The sequence below is a fragment of the Falco peregrinus genome, chromosome 3, assembly GCF_023634155.1.
Source record: "Falco peregrinus isolate bFalPer1 chromosome 3, bFalPer1.pri, whole genome shotgun sequence".
Lineage (NCBI taxonomy): Eukaryota > Metazoa > Chordata > Aves > Falconiformes > Falconidae > Falco > Falco peregrinus.
The window spans coordinates 117,125,518-117,144,617 of record NC_073723.1 but is presented as its reverse complement, the minus strand read 5'-3'; the positions used below and the strand labels follow the sequence as shown (position 1 = coordinate 117,144,617).

Below are 19,100 nucleotides of genomic sequence, written 5' to 3'. Positions count from 1 at the left end.
AAACCTCTCCAGCAGCCTGAAACATGAGCCCGCAACAACTTTCTCAGCGAGTCCTGGCTGGATTTTGTATTGTTTGTCCCTTCTGCAGGCAGCCGGGAGCCAGCAGGGCCTGGAGCAAGAGGAGCAGGAGCTGAACAAGGTGTGCCAGCACCAGCAACTGGTGCGACCCTTGCTGGGAGCTCCATCCCAGTCCCTGCCTGGAACAGCAGGGCTACAACAGACACCGGCATCTTCCTTGGAGAGCAAATCGTGGCAGGCGTGCTGGCCCTGGCTTTGCAAAAGTAAAAACTCACGTCCTCGTTGGCAGCCCCTACTCCTCTGAGGACGCACTCACCTGCTTCTTGCTGCTGGCAGGATCAGGGCACGCTTCCAGCTTCCATTTCCCAGTCCAGCCAGAGCATGAACGAGCAGGTACAGCGCACCCCGACCTCCTGGGACACCTTCCCTGAAAACAAGGCGCTGCAGCAGGCAGCACGGAGCAGGGGGGACACCCGGGAGACCCCGCAGCTGCGGCAGCACCTGTTAGGAGCAGGTCCTTGAGCAGGACAGGCAGACTAGCAGCTCTTGTGGTGGAGGAATAACATTTATCTGTGGGGATAACAAAGTTCATATTAAACCGATTAAGGATATTAAATCCATTTCTAACAGTATGGTCATCTGACTCCGCTCAGGAAACAGAGCAGATAATCCCACCCCTCATTCACAGAGCTGCCCAGATGATCCCAGCCTGGCCTGGGGAGATGACTCAACGTGTCCATGCTGGCTATCACAAGGCCACGCTCAGCACATCGGTGACAAACGGGGCTTTACACCCGGCCTCACCTGCGTCTCATCCATCCAGGCTCCGGGAACAGGGTTCCGTGACCCCTCGGCCACCTGCTCCAGCGCTGGGCTGAGCCCACGTCCACACACGCTTGAGTCAGCGCAGATGGCAAACAAGCCTGGGCTGGAGCAGAGGTTCAGCTGGCGCCGCAGGCAGAGCCAGCAACGCAAACGCGATGCTCAGCATCTCAGAGCCGATGCCCAGCTCTGCCCAATGCTGGCAGAGAAAAGCCAACCCAAATTCCCAGCTCTTCCCTGCATATTCCCTCCAGTCCGAGCTCCCAAGCCACCCCGTACCCCTACCAAACGGCCCAAGGCAGCTGCCCCATGGAGCGTTACGGAAATAATTCAATGCTGAGGAACACAAACCGGAGGTTTGATCTAATCCCACCAGAGCGGGCATCTCCAGAGCCTGCGACGGCAGATCCGCCCACGCAGCCCTTCCCCACGCAGGCGGAGCCCTGGGAGATGGCTCTTGCCACACGGTGTATCGCGAGCAGCTGAAGGAAGAATTTGTGCTCTACCAACCCAAACCCTTCCCAGGAGGAACCGTCTTGATTGCATTCGCCAGGAGAATTCCAAATGCCCTGGAAAAGGCTCTCCCGGTTTGGCCCAGAGCGGCACTTCGGGAAGCGCAGTGACACAGACGGTGCTCGCGTCCTCCAGGAATCCTCCAGGAACAACGCTGCGGAGACCGATGGACGCAGCACAAGGAATGTGCAGCTCAGCAACTCGGATTTAAATGTGGGACCGGCTCCCACTGCCAAACTACAGTGTAAACCCCCGGGAATTCAGCTTTAACTAGGACAGGCTCATCTGTTGCAAACTTGATGAGATCATTCCCAAGTTCCTGTTTGACAGGTGCCAGCTCCTTCTGCACCTGCTGCTGTGCACAGGGATCAGCCTCCACCGAGCTGGGAACATCTGCTCAGCTCCCCCAGAAGCTGCAGCAAAGGTGACTGGAAGAAGGAACCAGGTCTGGAGATCCTGCCCTGTGCCCAGAGCAGGGAACCTGGGCCAGGTGGAAACAGAGAGCAAGAAAACCGCGCTGGTTAATAGGGAGGGGAACCCACAATAATCTTGCAACTTTATTTCCATATAAAAGGAAAAAAAAAAAATAACCCTCTCCACAATAAAGGCAGTAAGAGCTCACTCAGCTCCGGAGCTGCACTCCTGGCCAAGCTGGAGGAGCGCAGGGGATTTCTGTCCCCGAGAACACCAAGTTTGCATGCCAGGAGGATCGGCTCAACCATTCCGAGGATAATGCTGCGTCTCTGGTAGGAATTAGCACTTGGCATGGGTGGATGCCTCCAGCAGCCTTGCCCCGGGGCGCAGCCCTTTCCAGGCTGAGCTGGGGAAGCATGGGAACCCGGCGCGATGAGGCCACATGAAGAGGATCTGATGCAGCCGACGGCCTTTGGCCATCACTTACACACCTGCCTCATCCTGAAATAAAAATGACTCTGCTTGTTCGGTTCAAGGCCACCCAGGACTAAAGCGCTTCCTCGCCGTACAGGTGGCAGCGCGGCTGCTCCCCCTCACCAGCTGGTTTGCAGGCCGGCGGCAAAGGCAAGCGGCTGTCCTCCTCCGAGGTCTCCGCACCCCCGCTGTCCCCCGCAGTCCCTGCAGCGCGGCTGGCGGCCTCCAGCTTCCTTCTCTTCTTCACGTGGTGCAGGTGGGATTTGGATCGTGTGTGAGCTGGGGGAAGAGGCGAAGGGAGCATTTAATTCTGGGGAATTTGGGGAAGGGAACACCCAAGCCGATCGATCCCCTGTGCAGTGCAGAGCACCCTCCCTTCCCACCCTGCCGCACAACTCATCCCAGCGGGTAAGTGACCTCCCAAGCCCTGTCCGGGCCATTTCTCACGCCAAACTATCAGGGCTCAGAGAGGGACAACCCTTCCAAGCCTTCTGACCCCAGGAAGGACGGGGAGAGGGAAAAATTCCGGTCCTGTAGAAGATTCCAGATTGTCAGGACCCAACCTCCCCAGCAAGTCTGCTCCCAACCAAGACACGATGCCTGGGAGGAAGGAAAAGTGTTACCCAAGAGGCAGCACATCGCAGGATGCGGGTGAGGTTGTGCAACTCCCCAGCACCCCGTGGAGCGCTGCCAGGATCATTTGTAGGCGGGATGCCCGCACCGCAGCACTGGGGATATCCTGTACAGCCACAGAGCGGCTGCAGACGGAGCCTGGAGCATAATTATGCTTTTGCATAACTCCAGGGCAAGGCCCCCAGCTACGAGGGCACTTCTGCAGGAATCAAGACGGGAACAGAGGCATAATCCCAGGGTTGCAACTTGTATTGACAGCGGGGTAGCAGGAGCTGCATTTCTGTTTGAAATCACAGTTAAGGACAGCAAAACCTCCCGTATCAGTGGTATTATCTAAGTAGAAGACGCTTTATCTAACCAAACCAATGTACCATCTTAGCAGGGTGGTTTTGCTATTTCTAAGAGATCAGAGCAGCAATTAAAGCAGCAAACTTTTCAGGCAGGGCCTTAATTAAACGAGGGTATGTGTTCACTGAATCAAGGCCCTCAGGCGTTTTCCAGTCATCCTTTTCTGCCAAAGGATGAAATTACACGCAAAGCTGCTGCTTTATCACAACGCTGTAGGGTCACCCTCTGCTTGAAATAAAGTCTCACCTCTTACAATTTGTTGCAAGCAACACCAGAGCTTACAGGGGCTGGAAAAAGTGCCGATCGCTGCTGCTGTCTGGGCAGGTGTGCTCTTTTAAGTCCACACAAGTTGTAAAATTAGATAAAATTTTAAAACCTTCCAGAGCCAGTGGGGTACTGGGAAGCAGTTCCCAGAAATATCTGTAACTTGACTTAAGAAAACAGACCAGATTGCAGATCGACTCAGCTCCCACTACTGTTTTCACTTCCCTTCGAGCTTTTACATTTTGCAGTTACAAGTAACACCCAGGTTTTGGACCATTTTTCTCCCATCCCGTGGAGATCTGAGGCAAACTCAGCTGGATGCAGAGAACAACAGCTGGTCTCGGTTGAGAAAGGTATTATCATCTATCAGAATCTGGGATGAAATCCCTAGAGGATGTGTAGTTGCAGCTGTAGTGTTTGGGGGGATCTTGAGGAGTTCTCACGCGGTCACAAAACTTGCTGGACCTGGAAGGATGGCACGGGCCCCAACAGCTTTCAGAGTGCTGTAGTTCTGGAGTAGGTAAAGCTCCTTCAAAGCACCTCCGAGCTGAGACTGGCTAAAATAACAATCAGACTGACAAACCGATCTCACTGCAATGAGCTTCCCATTCCGAGCCAGCTTCCATCTTTGCTCTCAGCAGCACCCCGCTCAACAGGAATAAGCGACTCATTCAAATCCGACAACCAACAACCTGGGAAATTTATCTTTGTATTGTGTCTGCATATACTGCATTTGGGTGACACATGGAGATTTACCAGTTTCATTTCCGCAGCCAGTTTCTCCACTACTTTTTGTTTCTGGTTCTCAGCGTGAGCCTCCCAGCACAGATAAATTCACTGAGTTAATCTGATTCCAGCTGAGCTCTTTTAAAGTAAGTCCATTGGAAATAGAAAATCCCTTTCTATTACCATTACAGCTAGGAATACTTTTGAAAAAAACCCAACACATAAATAGGAGATATTGGAGCAGAACTGAGCTATTAAAAACATTTTTAAACTTTCGTTTTACACAACAAAATTTGAGAAGAAACAAATTTGTTCTGTGCTTTTTGACAAAGTATTTGAAGCGCTGCAAAGGACTGGCAGCCCCAAACACAGACAGCTCTGCGGCTCGATGCTACGTATAGATCCCCGCGTCTGGCGTGCCGGCGGAGAGCGGCAGTGTTTACCGGGTGCCGAGGAAGGGGAGGAAGCCCGACAGATGGCTGCTGTGGCACAGCTCCTGCACCCCCTCTGGGCTTGCAAATGGCTGCTTTCATACACGGGCTGTAAACAATCCTTGAAAGCCCAAGATCATGTGCCGAGGGTCACCCGGCCAAGGAAGCTGCTCCGCTTCGGAGAACTGCCTCACTCCATCCCTCCCACTGCACTCCCTGCACCCCCTCCCAGGTCCTCTCCTCTCCCCCCTGCCAGATCCTACCTGTCCACTCCCTGTCCCCGATGATGACTCTCTTGCAGAGCTCACACACGCGATGACTCCGTTTGTTCTCATTTACATCATACTCCATCTTCACAGGTTCCGCTGGGGGGTCACGTCCCTGTAGATTAAATAACGTCTCCAATTGGTTTCTGCTATGAGAAATTGCTTGCCTTTGTTCGCTTTGGTTGAGTTTGGAACGTGAACCTGCCATACCCAGCCACTAAGGTTAGCAGGACAGACGCTGCAGTTTTATCATGCAAGACAAGTACTGGGCATTAGGAGAAATTTTCAGCGTAGACAACTCTCCGCCACTGCAAGGAAAGCCCAAGGCTGGACATGTAAGCAGAGAGCCCTGCCCGTGGGAGACACTAAGTGCCAAGTTATGGGGCCCGTGGGCTGCTGAGCAATCGGCTTCTCAGCCACGGCTCGTGTGTTAACTCCAGTTGCCCAGTACCTGGATGAAGCTCTCCACAATCTCCAGAGCAGGTTTCAGCACATCCTCCTCCCACCGCAAGACATCAGACACCTCCAAGCCATACACCGGGGGCACGTTGGGCCCGGGACCTACGGAGACACAGAAGGGCAGGTCACTGCCAGAACCCCCCCAGCACCGCGTCCCAGCACCCACGGGGCTATGCTGTGACCAGGGGGATCTGCTTTTTGCTGCCTCGCTGTCCTTTAGCACTCAGAAATGGCACCAGCTTTTCCAGCACCAAAATATCCAAAGATCTCAGCTGGGGGGGGGGGCACCCTCACAATACAGCAAGAACACGTAAGAACTCAAGCAAGCACCTTCACGGTTGTCTGCCTTCAGGGAACAGCGTTACGAAATCCAAGCACCCCAACAGCCCGTCACAACCACAAACACTTCCATCACAGCCGTGGTCCACAGGAGGCTGCAGCAGATCAAAAAGCGAGATCCAGGCACAAAGCCATCACACAAAGCCTACAAGGAGATGCAGGCATGGAGTCTGGATGAGGAATCCGCACGTGCAGGTTCCCACTCAGAGCTGGAATCGCTGGGGCGGCTGCAGAGCCCATGGCAGGAGATGCTATTTTATAATGCCTCGACCTGATGAGGCACAGTTCCAAAATGACCCCTTCGGCCTCCCCCAGCCTGGCACGAGGGCACGGGGGGCTCGCTGCAGCCCGGCCAGGGTGAACCAGCTGCAATCAGAGCGTGCCCGCTCCCCCCAGCAGCACGGCCGCCCTGCCATGGCTCACCTGCCCGCAGGCAGCGGGCACACGGCCCCGCTCGGACAAAGCCACCAAAGGCTGCCGCGTGCCAGTCTGCAGCAGGTGCTGCTTTTTATCGCCCCAACCACAAACAAGCTCCCGACAGGGCCGATCTGAAGCACACCTGCCACCAGAAAGGTGAGCCACAACCCCCCAGCACACGGCTCCAGGAAAGCTCTTGCACCTCGTTCAAAGCCTGTCTTTTGAGTCAAGTTTCTCCCTGCTTTTTTTTTTTTATTATTATTATTATTTATTGTTGTTTTGCCCCTACCAAGCACCTTTCAACAAGTGCCCGGCTCCCAGCTGCTGCTGCTGGCCCTGCTCCAGGGCCGGGGCTGGGATGGGGAAGTCCTGCTGGCTCCCTGCCACCCTGGTGAGCACGGCCCAGGCTAAGAGCAGCCAGCGGGCTCCTGCTCCTAATGTGGAGGGCAGCTGTCAACTGGGCTTTTCGCCCTGCGCCGGGAGCATATGTGGGTACGTGGGGAGAGGGATCGTGCTGGGCACCCCCTCCCGGAGCCCCTCGGGAGCCGTCAGCAGGACAGGCTGCAGGGATGCTGTAGCTATCATCATCTACTGCTGCCCAGCACGGGGCTGAGCCTTTGCAGTTTTGTTCTGTTGGGGGATCAGCCATCCCGATGGCACTTCTGTGGGGAGGGGAAGATGTTCCCAGGCAGCCAGGGGTCCAGGGGACACAGGAGCTAACTTCCCGAGCCTCTGGGCAGAGAGGCTGTGGGCAAGATAAACACAGGCAGTGCTGGGCAGGCTGTCTCAGAAGGGCCGAGCGGCTGCTTTGCAACCCAAACATGTGGCAGGAATCGGGGCAGAGCCTCCTGGATGGACTGGGACACGAGGTGCCTGTGGCTCCTGGAGGGATCTGGCCAGGGGCCAGGCACCTACAAAGCCAGGGCAGCCTAGGCCAGCAGGAAGAATCCAGGCAGGATCGTCTGATCCCTGCCAGATTCCTGGCTCCCCCAGCACACACTGCCCCCCAGCAGCGGAGCCACCTCTCTCCTCTCTTGAGCTGGGAGCAGGGGACGCGCTGAGAAGGCACGAGAAGAGATGCAAGAACAGGGATGGCGAGGTATGGCAAGAATAGAGGACTTACGTCTCAGGAAGCGGTTTCGGACCCATTTGTTCTGCCTCCGGGCGTATCTCTTGGTCACCTGCTTCAGGGCCTGGATCCCTTTGAAAGAGAGGGATTAAAAAAACCCCACAGGTTAGCGCGACACCGCAAGCTCAGCTCAGAGCTGAGTGGGAAGAGGCTGTCGGCTCCAGTGGGGCAAAATCACACAAGACAGAAGTTTGTGCTGGATGGTACCAAGCTCGCCTAAGAGAAGTCTTTCTACTGACAGCCTGAAGGTCTCCAAGCCAGCAGTGAGAAGTGAGCATCATGGCCAAGAGACCGAGCCCTGCCAGACAGCACAGGGTCAGCGGCAGTGCGGAAGAGCTGGACAAGGTGTCCCAAAACCTCTACCCTGAAGCTTTTAGCAGGTAGGACAATCTGTGCAAGGGCTGCAGCACTGCTCTCGTAATGCCTAACCGAATGCTTCCCTGCCCAAACGGAGCCCAGGACTGCTTGTCCTACCCAGAGGGGGGCCAGAGGACAGTTTACCGCTGTACAACCTTTCAGTATTTAGTACCAGACTTATCGTATCCCTCCAAAATCGTCTCCTGGGCAGACACAATAAGCCCCTGCTGCACCAGACTTGTTTTCAAGGCTTTTATCGTTTCTGTGGTTTCCTCAGCCTCCACCTCTGCTTTGCACTGAACCCTCCTTGACACAGATCGACTCTGCCTGGGACCTTCGCCTTGCTGAGAAGCAGAGCAGCTCCCTCTAACAACAACCCGCTAGTCCAGACACTCCAGAACAAAATATGCCATCAGAGTGCATCACTATTGACTCATGCCGTGACCTGCTAGATCCCCAGATTCCTTCCCACCATAATACTGCTGAATCAGATCTGAGTTCCGCTTTGTTCCTTCTTTCTAGCCCTGTTCTCCACAGCATTCGCACCCCAGCTGGGATTCCACCACCCAGGGCACTGGTGGACCAGCTCTAGATCCCAAGTCATACTATGCCCAGTACACCTTGCAAGGAGACCTGGGGGAAGGGAGGGAGGAATTGCTCTGAGTGGGCTCAGAGAAGCAATCCAGGCACTGGGAAAGGAGTCCCTGCCCCTCTGGGCTGGCAGAAGCGGAAAATGCAGACAGAAAGGTGCAGCTCAACCCCAACAAGACCTGCCCCAAGGTTTTAGCTTGGTCCAGACCATCACGCAGCGTCACCTGGGGCTGCGTGGGGCTGAGGGACGCAGGGCATGCAGGGTGCTCCTCTCACCTTTTTGCAGCAGCAAGGCACTCGTCTCGGGTGAGCAACTCCCCTCGCTGATGAGATACTCGTGGAACTCCTTGAAGCCAATGGACTGGAAGATGCCGTGCTGGTAATCCTGCCTGGAGAACAAGACGAGAGGCAGGGGTCAAGGCCATCTCCTTCAGAACAGCGGGAGACCTCAACCCTCCCCAGAACAGCTGAGGTCCCTGCGTCTCACCCTGCAGGGACCTCCGCAGGTGACACAAGCACATGGCCTCAGGGGACAAGCCAAGCCAGGCACACACGGGAACACACGCCAGTGCCCTCAGTGCCACCTCATGTCAGCTTTGTCGTGTGAAGGCTCAGGCAGCACCAAGTAAATTTTATTGAATGGACATGTCACCACTTGGCAGCTATGGTCCGGGCAAAACTAATTCAACAGAGACTCTGCTGCTTGACCAACCCTGGTCTCAGGGTTCTGGCAGGGAAGGCCAGGAAGTGCTGGAGGATCCGGCTGGCTCAGACCCCTCCGCTGGCGCTGACGGTGCCCCCCCAGAGGCAGGCATCCCTCCTGCCTGCCGGCCCTGCCGCAGCAGCAGCGGTACACTGGAGGTGCTGCGGGCAGGGCTGGGCCCTCGCACGGGTCTGTAGGCGGGAGTGGGAGCAGGAAGGGAGCTGGCTTAGCACCCACCGGTTCGCAGCCACCTTCTCTCGGTTGTAGCGCTGGTGGAAGTCCCGCAGCTCCTCCAGCAGCCCTGCAGCCAGCATGTCATCCACCCGCTTCTCCAGCCGCTGGTCCAGAGCTGGGAGGAGGAGAGCAGGACACGCTCAGCCGCTCGGAGCTGTGCCCTCGGGAGGCCCACAGCTGGACAATGTGCAGGACACGGGCGGCACTGCCAGCCTCCCCGCCCACCTAAGGAAGGCAGAGCCCACCAGGCCAGGGGAGCAAGTCCTCTGTCACACCCACTGATTCCAAAGGAATTGCTGCCTTCTTCAGGGGTGAGGCTGGGGCAGCAGCAGGGAGGCAGCCCTAACCTTGCATCACCGTACCCAGCCAGCCAGGAGCCCACTCTCACCTGCCTGGTCTGCATGGAGCCACAGGATGCAGGAATGTGGGTATTTCAGGGGCCCACCTAAGGGCCCTCCACCTTCCTCCTCCTGCTGCTGGTGCAAGATTTCACTATGGGGGATCCCCGTCTCTTCAAACACTTGGAGGCTCCTGTAAGCAGAGACAGACAGAGCTCAGAGGCTGGGTGAGGATGAGCTTTTCCATTTCCCCAGCAGCCCTGGGGGCTCCAGCAAAGGGAACCGCAGACACTTGCTGAGATCCAACCCTCTCATGTAGGGGGGAGGGCAGGTTTCTGCCCCCTCCCGTGCCCAGCATCCCAAGCACACCCAGGTCCTGGGGGTGCAACGCAATGCAGAGCACAGTGACGGCACCCAAGGAGCCCAGAGCACAGCCACCCACTCCTGCCTGGCACTGGGACAAGCCCTGCAGGGGACGGGGTTCTGGCTCCAGCCCTGCCCTTTCCAGCCAGGCAGTGCTGCAGGGAAGGGGCCAGCGCTGATGCTGCGAAGCGTTACCACCAGCTCAGCCCAGCCCAGCCAGGGAGGTGGAGAAAGCTGCATGGGGTGCCCAACCCTCTGTCCCCCTGCACCGTGCGAATGGGGTGGGCGGTGTTCTGCTCCCCCGGGGCCAGGGCTCGGCTGGGATGGGCCCACCAAAGCAGCAAGCCTGGTCTTGCTGCCGTGCTGTTCCCACAGAGCTCAGCTATGTTACTCAGCCAGCACGGCAGCTTACTCTTTAAATAGCTCCAGATAAATCCTGCTGCTGGGGCACTGCAGCGGGAGCAACCCTGGTGCACGCAAGCCAGGAGCAATGCGCTGTCCTGGACCCCAAAGGCAGTTCAAACTGGAGGTTGTACGGCCAAAGGTCTCAGATCCCAGAGGGCTCCCCAACACCAGTGCTCCAAGCTCCCCACGCACCTTGCTAAGAGGCCAGGAGCACCCGCCTGGGATGGGAGAGCCCTTCTTGCCACATTCCCAGGCACACAATTCCCTCAGGAAGGGGCGCCAGGCCTTGGCACCTCCTGCCCCTGGCATGCTGAGCTCACCTGGCCACTTTGCGCTTGTCGTGGGGGTGCAGCTTGGCTGCCATCTCTGGGTCTACCTGGCTCAGGCGGCGATGGAGCTCAACGCTGTCCAGCTGCTCCAGCTCCACTTTCCGGTCGGTGAGGGGCCCGGGGGCTGTGCTGGCTTTCTCCTGTGGGGTACAAGGCAGCCCTGGATCAAGCCACTCATCCACGTGCAAGGCCAGCACAAGCAAGAAGATCCCCCAGACCCAAGGGGTGAATGAGGAGGCTTCTGGTTCTCCTTGCCACACTCTACCAGGGGGAACACCATGCCTGGTCACTGGAAGCCTGCCCCCTGAACAAGGGGCTCACCCTTTCCCAGAGGGATACACAGAGCCCCGACGGTACCTTAGTGTTGATAAGGACCTTCCAGAGCAGGGACTCGATGTAGTAGTTGGTTCCTCCCACAACAATCGGGATCTTGTCTCTGGCAAAGATATCTTCAATGTGTCATCGTCAAGGAGCGTAAACAGGAATGCACAGGAGGGTGGGAGGGCTGTGGGGAGCAGCAGCCTGGGGCCCAGACGCTGCTCTCCCAGCCCCACGGAGCTGGTGAGGCTGCAGGACAAGGTTATATATAGGTGTCCTTCATCTCTCACTATCCTCTGCTACCTGTCTCAGCTACCACCAAAACTCAGGGACACCCAGGGACCGCCAGGCAGGGCAACAGCCAGCTCAGCGCTGCTGCAGTGCAGCAGAGATCTGCCCAACCAGCCCTGAGCATTAGCTGGGTAAAAGAAGGTCTAAGCCCCTCTTGCTAGCAGTATTCTCTGAAAACCGGGGTTAGTTGCAATGTGAAGAGCCCAAGATCCCTCTTGCAGGCCTGGCTGTGGAGGGGGGAAGTCTGTATCTGCTCGGCCAGGCAGGCTGCAGCGTGAAGGATATCAGAGCCACAGCTTTGTCTCTGAAATCCACCACTGTGTAGTTAGAGACAAGGGGATCCACAAAGCTGATCATGTGGTGTCTGCACAGACGCTGCTCCTGGGGAGAAACCTTGTTCGTGATGATGTCCAAGCCCTTGTACACCTGGGGGAGAGAAGAGCCTGTCGTTCATGTCTGTGTCCCAAGAAATCCCCACCGACTGCTGCTGCTCCCACCACGCACAGCCCCTGCCTGTCCCAATCACCCTCCAAGCCCTTGCTGGTCTCTGGAGAAGCAGGCAGCCCAGGCAGGGCCACACACCCCCCGTTCAGGTGCAGCAGCAGGAATCTCACCAAAGCCTGCTCCTGCCAGGGCCAAACTGCCTCTCTCTGGTGTTTGTTCCTGCCCATGGGAGACGAACTGAGTCTGATCGCTCATGACTGCTTTCCTGGGCTGATATAACCCTGCAGCTCGGGATGGAAAGGCTGATCGAGCGATCAGAGAGCGGTGTCAGAGCCCGCTCAGCGGAACCAGCCAAGGCTGGCTCAGAAGCACGGAGCTCCAAAACAATGAGGGTAGCTGCCTCCAAGCTGCCACCTCCTCATCTAAAAGCTCAGGTGTGCCTCTCTCCAAACACACGTCTCCAGTACAGCACCGAGTTCTGTTTAGGAAGAAGTGCTGCTTCCCGTAACACGCAAAGATCTCTGGGTGCAATATAAAACTTCATGAAGCCTCCTAGACACACACAAACTGTCTCAGCTCATGCACACCTTGAAAGCCTGGTGTACTGCCCACTGCCTGTTATCGAGCCAACTTAGATGCAGAGGGGAGCAAAACTCATCGGCGCAGGTCACTGACCCCAGACACTGTCCTGCACCAAGGTGCCCAGAGACAGTGGTGAGCACAACCAGCAGCATCTCGCTGCTTCCAGGTGTGTCTTCAGTCTCCAGTTTGGGATATACAACCTGGGAGAGCACAGCTGAGAGATGCTGGTCCTCAGCTAGACAGCTAAAAGCAGAGCAAGAAAGAAAAGCCACCCAAACCAACCCCTCAGGAGCATTCTTGGTAAAGAGCCAAGGCAAACTGCAATTCCAGCAGCGAGCATCTGAGCCACAGCCCGAATCCACCCTCCAGGCTGCATAAAGCAACAGCCACAGCCCAGCCCGCAGACCCAGGCAGCGCAAGTATCAGAGCCGCCCCAGCCTGGCACCCCATCCCCACGGCTCGGCTGGGTCCCGTGAGCAGAGCCCTTTCAGATGAGAGCATCTCTTGCCCAGGAGAAGCGAGGAAGGCTCCTCACGCTGCTCACCATGGCATGCAAACACAACTCCCCTCGGCACAGGGTGCCCCTGTGCTCTGGGCATGCCTGCCAATGGGTGTTGCAAGGCTCCAGAGAGCTGCAAAGGGATCAGAGCGGGGACCGGCACCCCGAGCATGCCGCCTTTCTGCCCAGCCCAGCTCTGCGCCATGCCCAGGACTGAGCACCCTTCATGCCAGGCGGTGGCTAAGGCTCTGCTTTGTGCTGCAGTCACAGGGAGGAGGTGTTTAACTCTCAGCACCTTCCTGCTTGGAGCAGTCTCCCAGCTTGGGATGAACCGGGCTGATGGGAGAAAGGACTGGAAATGGCTGTACTCACTTCCCCCTCCATCACCCAGAAACCACCCCAGCCAGAGGGCCAGACTTCCAGAAACAAATTTCCCCTTAATCCCCTCTGAGAAGCTGCCAAGCCTCCAGCTGCAGCACGGCCTCCACCGGGCCCCAGACAGAAGGACAAGGTGACACAGAGGTGACCCACAGGCAAAAGGCACGGAGCGGCAGCAAGGGACGATCCGAGGTTAGTGGAGCAGGGAAGCCCGATCCCTGCCTGGAGCAGTCATGCGAGCTGCTGGGGCAGCTGAACCGGCTGCGGCTCGGCAGGCACTCCCCATCTTGCTCAACTTGGTGCTCCGAGGGCAAGGGCCAGCTCCTGCTCCTGCTCCGGTCCCTCAGCGGGGAAAAAAGCTCGCCTGGGGGCAGGAAGCCAGGCAGGAGCGGGAGGGCAACCAAATGCTTTTCCTTTCTGCCCTGCAGAAACCCAGCTGGCTCCAGGGAACGAGAGCAGACAAGAGAGACCCAAGAGGGAGTTCTCTGCCAACGTGCCCTGTGGCTGGCTGCAGCCTATCGATCCCCATCCGTCAGCCAAGCCCGGGCTGCGCAGCACCATTCAACCCAGGTCTCCAGTCTGGCGCTGGAAAACCTTTGGATTTGGTGAGCTTTGGCTCAGTGCCTTCTCTCTCCCAGCAAGGGCCAGGCCAGTCCAGCCCTCCCAGCTCCTCCAACTCCCACTCGTCTGTCTGAAATCCCAGTCAGTACAGAGGGAGGCTCGGAGGCAGCCGGGAGCTCCCAGTGTCCTGCGCCAGCAGAGCCAGGATTTACAGTTCAGGCTCCAATCCCCCAAGGTTCTCCTGGAGATTAACCACCAAGAGCCTCCCCAAATATCTGGCAACAAGAGGAGGAATGCGGCGTCAGTGTGTGGGCTGGCAGGAAACAAAGGCGGCCTTTTACACACACCCAGCAAAGCCCGGAGAAGGTTTCCACCAGCTGGCTGTCGGCAGGGCCTTGCACTGAGACGTCCTCCTGACACTCATTTCTATTTTCAGCAAGCGGCTCAGATAAGCCTTTGTTGCTTTCTAAGGCCCCAGAACAGATTAGCGGCAGCCCGGAGCAGCAGGCCTCTGAGACGGCAAATACAAGCTGCGGACTAAAGATGCTTAGCCTTGACGGCATCCTCCCACCTCTGCTGCTGAAACCCCCGGGCAGGTCACCCCACAGCACACAGCACGGTGCTGGCAGGTCAGCACCGTCGCCCTTTTGAAAGGGTGGGGAAACTGAGGCAGAGCCACAAGCACCAGCGATCCTCACAGAGCCACAAGCACCAGCGACCCTCAGGATCCCGTGAGGAGCCTCAGCCCACAGCCTGGCTCTCCCAAACCCTGGCTCTGCCACCAGTTTCATGCACAATCCCAAACTCCGTCCCTTTGTCACCATCTGCACTAGAGGGGGAAAGGCACTGTCCTTGCCCTGAGCGCAGTGTAGAAGGTGACATGATGCCTGTGTCACCTACAGCCAGGAAGAGAGTGAAGATTTCACGGGAGCCAAGGGATGTCCCAGCTGGAGAGGGGCATGGAGGAGCCAAACCAAGCCAGGGGTGCAAGGAGAGCACGATACGCTCCCCGCCCTGATCCCTGCCAAGAGAAGGGTGTCAGCAAAGGCTCTTTAATACGTCCTGACTTGACATATTAACTGGCAAATGTCCCCAGTGTGCTACAACAGCCCCCAGAGAAGGATTGCATCTCCACTTCCAAGGGTGACATCCAGAAGGGACAGTGGGATCAGGAGCGGACGGGGCCCTCCAGCAGGCTGGCACCAGCATCGCTGGATGCTCACTGCTCAGCCAGGAACTAAGAAACGGGACTGGCTTCACCTCACCTGGCTTTCCCAGGGAATGACTTACTCCTAAAGGAAACTCACTGGGATGACAAATGGCAACAGAAAGGCCAAAAAGAAAGATTAAGAGGCCATCAGATTAACCAGAGCTCCTGAGCTGCACGCAGGCAGCAGCTAAGTCTGTAATTTGACCATAGTGACCCACAGTCATGACAAAAATGCTCTGGAGATAGAGGGGTGCCTGTGTGTGGGAACAGGTGGGCTCGGGGCTCCCCGGCCCCTTCCCGAGCCTGGCTCCAGCTCCAGCAGCTGCCCAAAACACTGCCAGCATTTGTCAGAGCTCCACGGAGCTCGCGCAGGGCGCAGCGATGAATGGACAGAGGGGGCCGAGGGCGACATGGCCGCTGGCAGCTGTCAGTCGAGAATGAGCAATGGGATTTTTAAAACCCAGCGACTCTTCCACAAGGACACCAGAGCCAGCTCTGCGTGGCAGAGGGATATGCGGCGGGGAGACAATATTCCATGGGAACAAAGCCAGAAAGAAAGCAGACCCAGTTGGCTGGCTGCAGCCGCCTAAGCGGGGCACGGGGGTTAGTGGAGCATGGTGGGGGAGGCGCAGACACGCACTGCTTGAGGCTGTGCCTTCAGGCGGCCGGAGCTGCGGAGAGGCAGGGCTCCCCCGCCTCGCCGCCCCGAGAGGCCACGCTGAAAGCACGCTGCGTTATGGGATAAAAGTAGCAGAGCTACTCAGCTCGCTCCACAGTCACGCTAGAATGAGATTAAAAGGAAAGGAGGACAAGAGCCACTCGAGCCCAGATGCCATTGGGCGCCTGCAGCCAGAGTCCTCCCAGCGCCTGCATTCCCATAGTGGGACCTGAAACAACCAGAGCACAAAATACATGCTTCAAAACATCCACCAGCATGAAACAAGAATTCACAGCACGCCAGTCGGCTCCAGCTACGTCTGCAGAGCTTGGGATGCAGCAGGAGCCTCGTGATCGCAGGAGTGCTGAAGTTAATAGCTGCTTCCCTGATATTAAAGCCTGCTAGGCTGGTGGTCACTGCGACATCCAAGAATCTCAGCATTTACGGTACACAAACGTGCACGAATAACCAAACAAAAGCTCTAAGGCTTGTCTGGATCAGGAAGGTCAGCACTAGTAAAACCACACCAGCAGAGCTCGGCTCAGAGACATTTCTGATGCAGACACTAGAGCAGAGTAACCCGCCTTGGAAACTTAACAGCAGCCACCTAAAAGCCACCCCATCCCAGCCCGGGTTTGCAGAGAAAAGCAGCCCGCAGGCAGTCCCACCGGGCTCAGGGAGAGCAAGACGGACCTTCATTAAGGACTCCCAACACCAGCAATGCATGACGGTTCACAACGGCTGGGCTGGGCAGCCGGGAGGGCAGCTGCCCACAACCAGGCAGCCTTGGACAAAGCTTCTGCGTATCACATGAACGTTTTGTCCCCGCAGGGTTTTGTCAATTCAGCTCCGATCTCAAACACTCTTTCTCCAAGAGCTTAAGGAAAACATTCCATAAAACTACAGCTTTCTGATTGCTTGCTCCAAATGCAGGAGAGGGAGTTTTTAAAATTTAGGTCTGTAGGATACAAAGTGACCAGCATTGGCCATCTAGTGAAGGAAACAAGGAGGTGGCCGTAGGACAGCAAGAGTCGATCTCTGAGCAGCACAAAGGGCAAGGGATGTTGTTGGCAGAAAACACCTTTTTAAAAAGCGCAATAAATACGTTAAATGTTAACCTTGATGGAAAGTTCAGGCACTAGAGAAACAAAACAGTGGAAGTGTTGATTTAGGAAAGGAAAACATTTTGCTGAACAATAACAAAATACCTGTGGCAGCTGAAATCTACATCTTGTGGCAAAGCTCTGGTAGCTGAACACAATTAGGACTGAAAAAACGAGACTCAGTTCCTCAGCATATACTGAGCCTGGCTGTACAACTGATATATTCCATGCTGCCACTTGCAGTAAGAGACAAGACCACAGAGTCTGTCACTGGCAAGCAGCAAATATAATTTTTAATATTCTTTCCCGTATCTCGTTGATGTCCCTTTGCTGGTGACCAGGGAGAGGAGCACTCAGCTCCAGCTGCCATGTCACAGCCTCACTTACACTGTGCCCACAAACAGGCTGGGGAAGGCTGCTGTCCCCCCTGCCCTCCCAGTCGGGACACCCCCCCTCCAGCTGCCATTTCTTAGGCAGGACCCACAGCACGTCCCCATGGTCCATGTCGGCAGTTCTGCATCTGCGGGGGCAACCCCTGGGTATCGCTTACTATCGACCAACTCCAGCTGCTGTGTTGCCTTGGTCAACTGCTCCTTACACCTCCGCGTAGCTTTATTGTGGGTTAAAATTAAAACACTCTTTGGTTTCCTTTGAAAAGCTGAATGTATTGTGGGGGGTCTGAACAAACCCAGCCCTACAGTTCTGGTGGTACCCGCCTCGTTCGGGGCTAACAAGCCAGGCCAGCAGGCTTCCCCCGGCCGGGGGGCAGCTGTGACACTGCTCACCCCAAAACCAGCAACTGGCCGTGGGGACGGGGCGGTGGGCGCACACTGAGCGGGCAGGATCCATCCCCGCGGTGCTGCCCACAGGCAGCCGGCCACGGGCCCCGGGGTCCCCAGGCAGGCCCAGCTGCAGCCCCGGGGGCTGGGCCCCTCTGGGACGGGCCGAGGCTGGTACCAGGCCGGGTGCCCTTGCAACACCCTCAGCCAGGCCAGGGCCCCGCCGGGGATGCCGGGCCCAGCTCCAGCCTTCACAGGCCCCACTCCGGCCTCCCTCCATCCCCGGGCCCAGCTCCAGGTTCCTCGGGGCCTGCTCCGGCCTTCCCCGGGCCCGGCTCCGGCCTTCCTCCATCCCTGAGCCCGGCTCCGGCCTTCCCCGGGCCCCGCCCCGGCCTTACTCCGTCCCCGGGCCCCGCTCGGGCCTTCCTCGGCCCCCAGGCCCGGCTCCGGCCTTCCTCCATCCCTGGGCCCGGCTCCGGCCTTCCTCGGGCCCGCTCCGGCCTTCCTCCGTCCCCGGGCCCGGCACCGGCCTTCCCCAGGCCCCGGGCCCGGCTCCAGCTTCCCTTAGGCCCAGCTCCGGCCTTCCCCGGGCCCGGCTCCGGCCTTCCGCGGCCCCCGGGCCCGGCCGCGCCGCCTCCCGGTGCCGGGCCTGCCCCGGGCCCCCCGCAGGCCACCGCGGCGGCCAGGCCCGGCCGTACCTGCATGGAGTCGGCGCTGACGATCTCCCCGCCGAGGCGCAGCCCGAGCTGCAGCGCCAGCGCCGACTTGCCGGTGCCGGTGGCGCCCAGGATCACCACCAGCGGCCGCGGCGGCGGCGCCCGGCCCCGGCACAGCGCGGCCGCCATGGCCCGGCCCGGCCCGGCGGCTGCCATGGGGACGGGCGGGCGGGACGGGGGCGGGACGGGGCCGGGGCTGCGGACGGGGCCACCCGCGGGGAGGCCGGGGCCGGGCCCAGCGCCCCGGGTCCGTCTGCCAGGCGGGGGGGGGGTCCCGCCTTCGGCCCGGGGCCTTCCCCCTTGCCCCCGGCCCCGCTCCCCGGCCCCGGCCCTGCCCTGCCCAGCCCCGCGCCCCCGGCCCCTCTTGCCCGCCCCCCCCCGCCCCCCCAGGGCCTCACACCCGGCCCGTGCCCAGGAGTGGGGTTCAGCCCCGTGGTACCTTTTTTTTTTTTTTTTGGAGGGGGGGGTAGGATGGGATGAGAAAGACGCTGTTGCCATAGCAACGGGGCAGGAGGCTGAGGGGGGCAGTTGCCATAGCAACAGAGAGGCGCGCGTTGCCGTGGCAACGGCAGCCTCCATGGAGGCTCGTCCTCCCCATCGCCACGGCAACACGGGGAGATGGGGAGCGGGCGACTGTCTCCGTGGCGACAGAGGGGAGGCGAGGCAGGGAGACGGTTGCCATGGCGACAGCGGGAGGAGGGTACCTCAGCCTTGCCGCTTTCCCTGGCAACACACATCTTTTGCCATAGCAACAGGGAGCGGGAGGCTGCGGACCGGGGAGGGGTGCGGGCAGCCAGCCCCCCCCTCGGAGGGGAAGGGATTATCACCGCCTCGGGAAATTGTCCTAAAAATTTGCCAGCCCAGGCGTGAAGGCAGCCCCGTGCCCGCGGCACCCCCGGGCCGGCGCAGGCTGCCCCCCAAACCCGGCGCGGGCAGGAGCAAAGCTACGGTGGGTGGGAGAGCAGCAGTGGGGGGGGGGGGGTATGGC

At 58.4% G+C, this 19,100-nt stretch overlaps 1 protein-coding gene across 1 annotated transcript; it reads right to left on the bottom strand.

The window, feature by feature from the left end:
• Positions 1-1,895: 1,895 nt before the first annotated feature.
• On the bottom strand, positions 1,896-18,294 carry TRIT1 (tRNA isopentenyltransferase 1). The gene is made up of 11 exons (XM_055800236.1): positions 18,095-18,294; positions 11,468-11,608; positions 10,931-11,029; positions 10,565-10,713; positions 9,527-9,669; positions 9,142-9,253; positions 8,478-8,590; positions 7,248-7,325; positions 5,361-5,470; positions 4,907-5,024; positions 1,896-2,520 (listed from the first exon to the last, which is right to left on the bottom strand). The coding sequence occupies exons 1-11, from the start codon at positions 18,266-18,268 to the stop codon at positions 2,315-2,317; spliced, it is 1,443 nt and encodes a 480-aa protein (XP_055656211.1). The 5' UTR covers positions 18,269-18,294; the 3' UTR covers positions 1,896-2,314.
• Between the last annotated feature and the right edge of the window lie 806 nt (positions 18,295-19,100).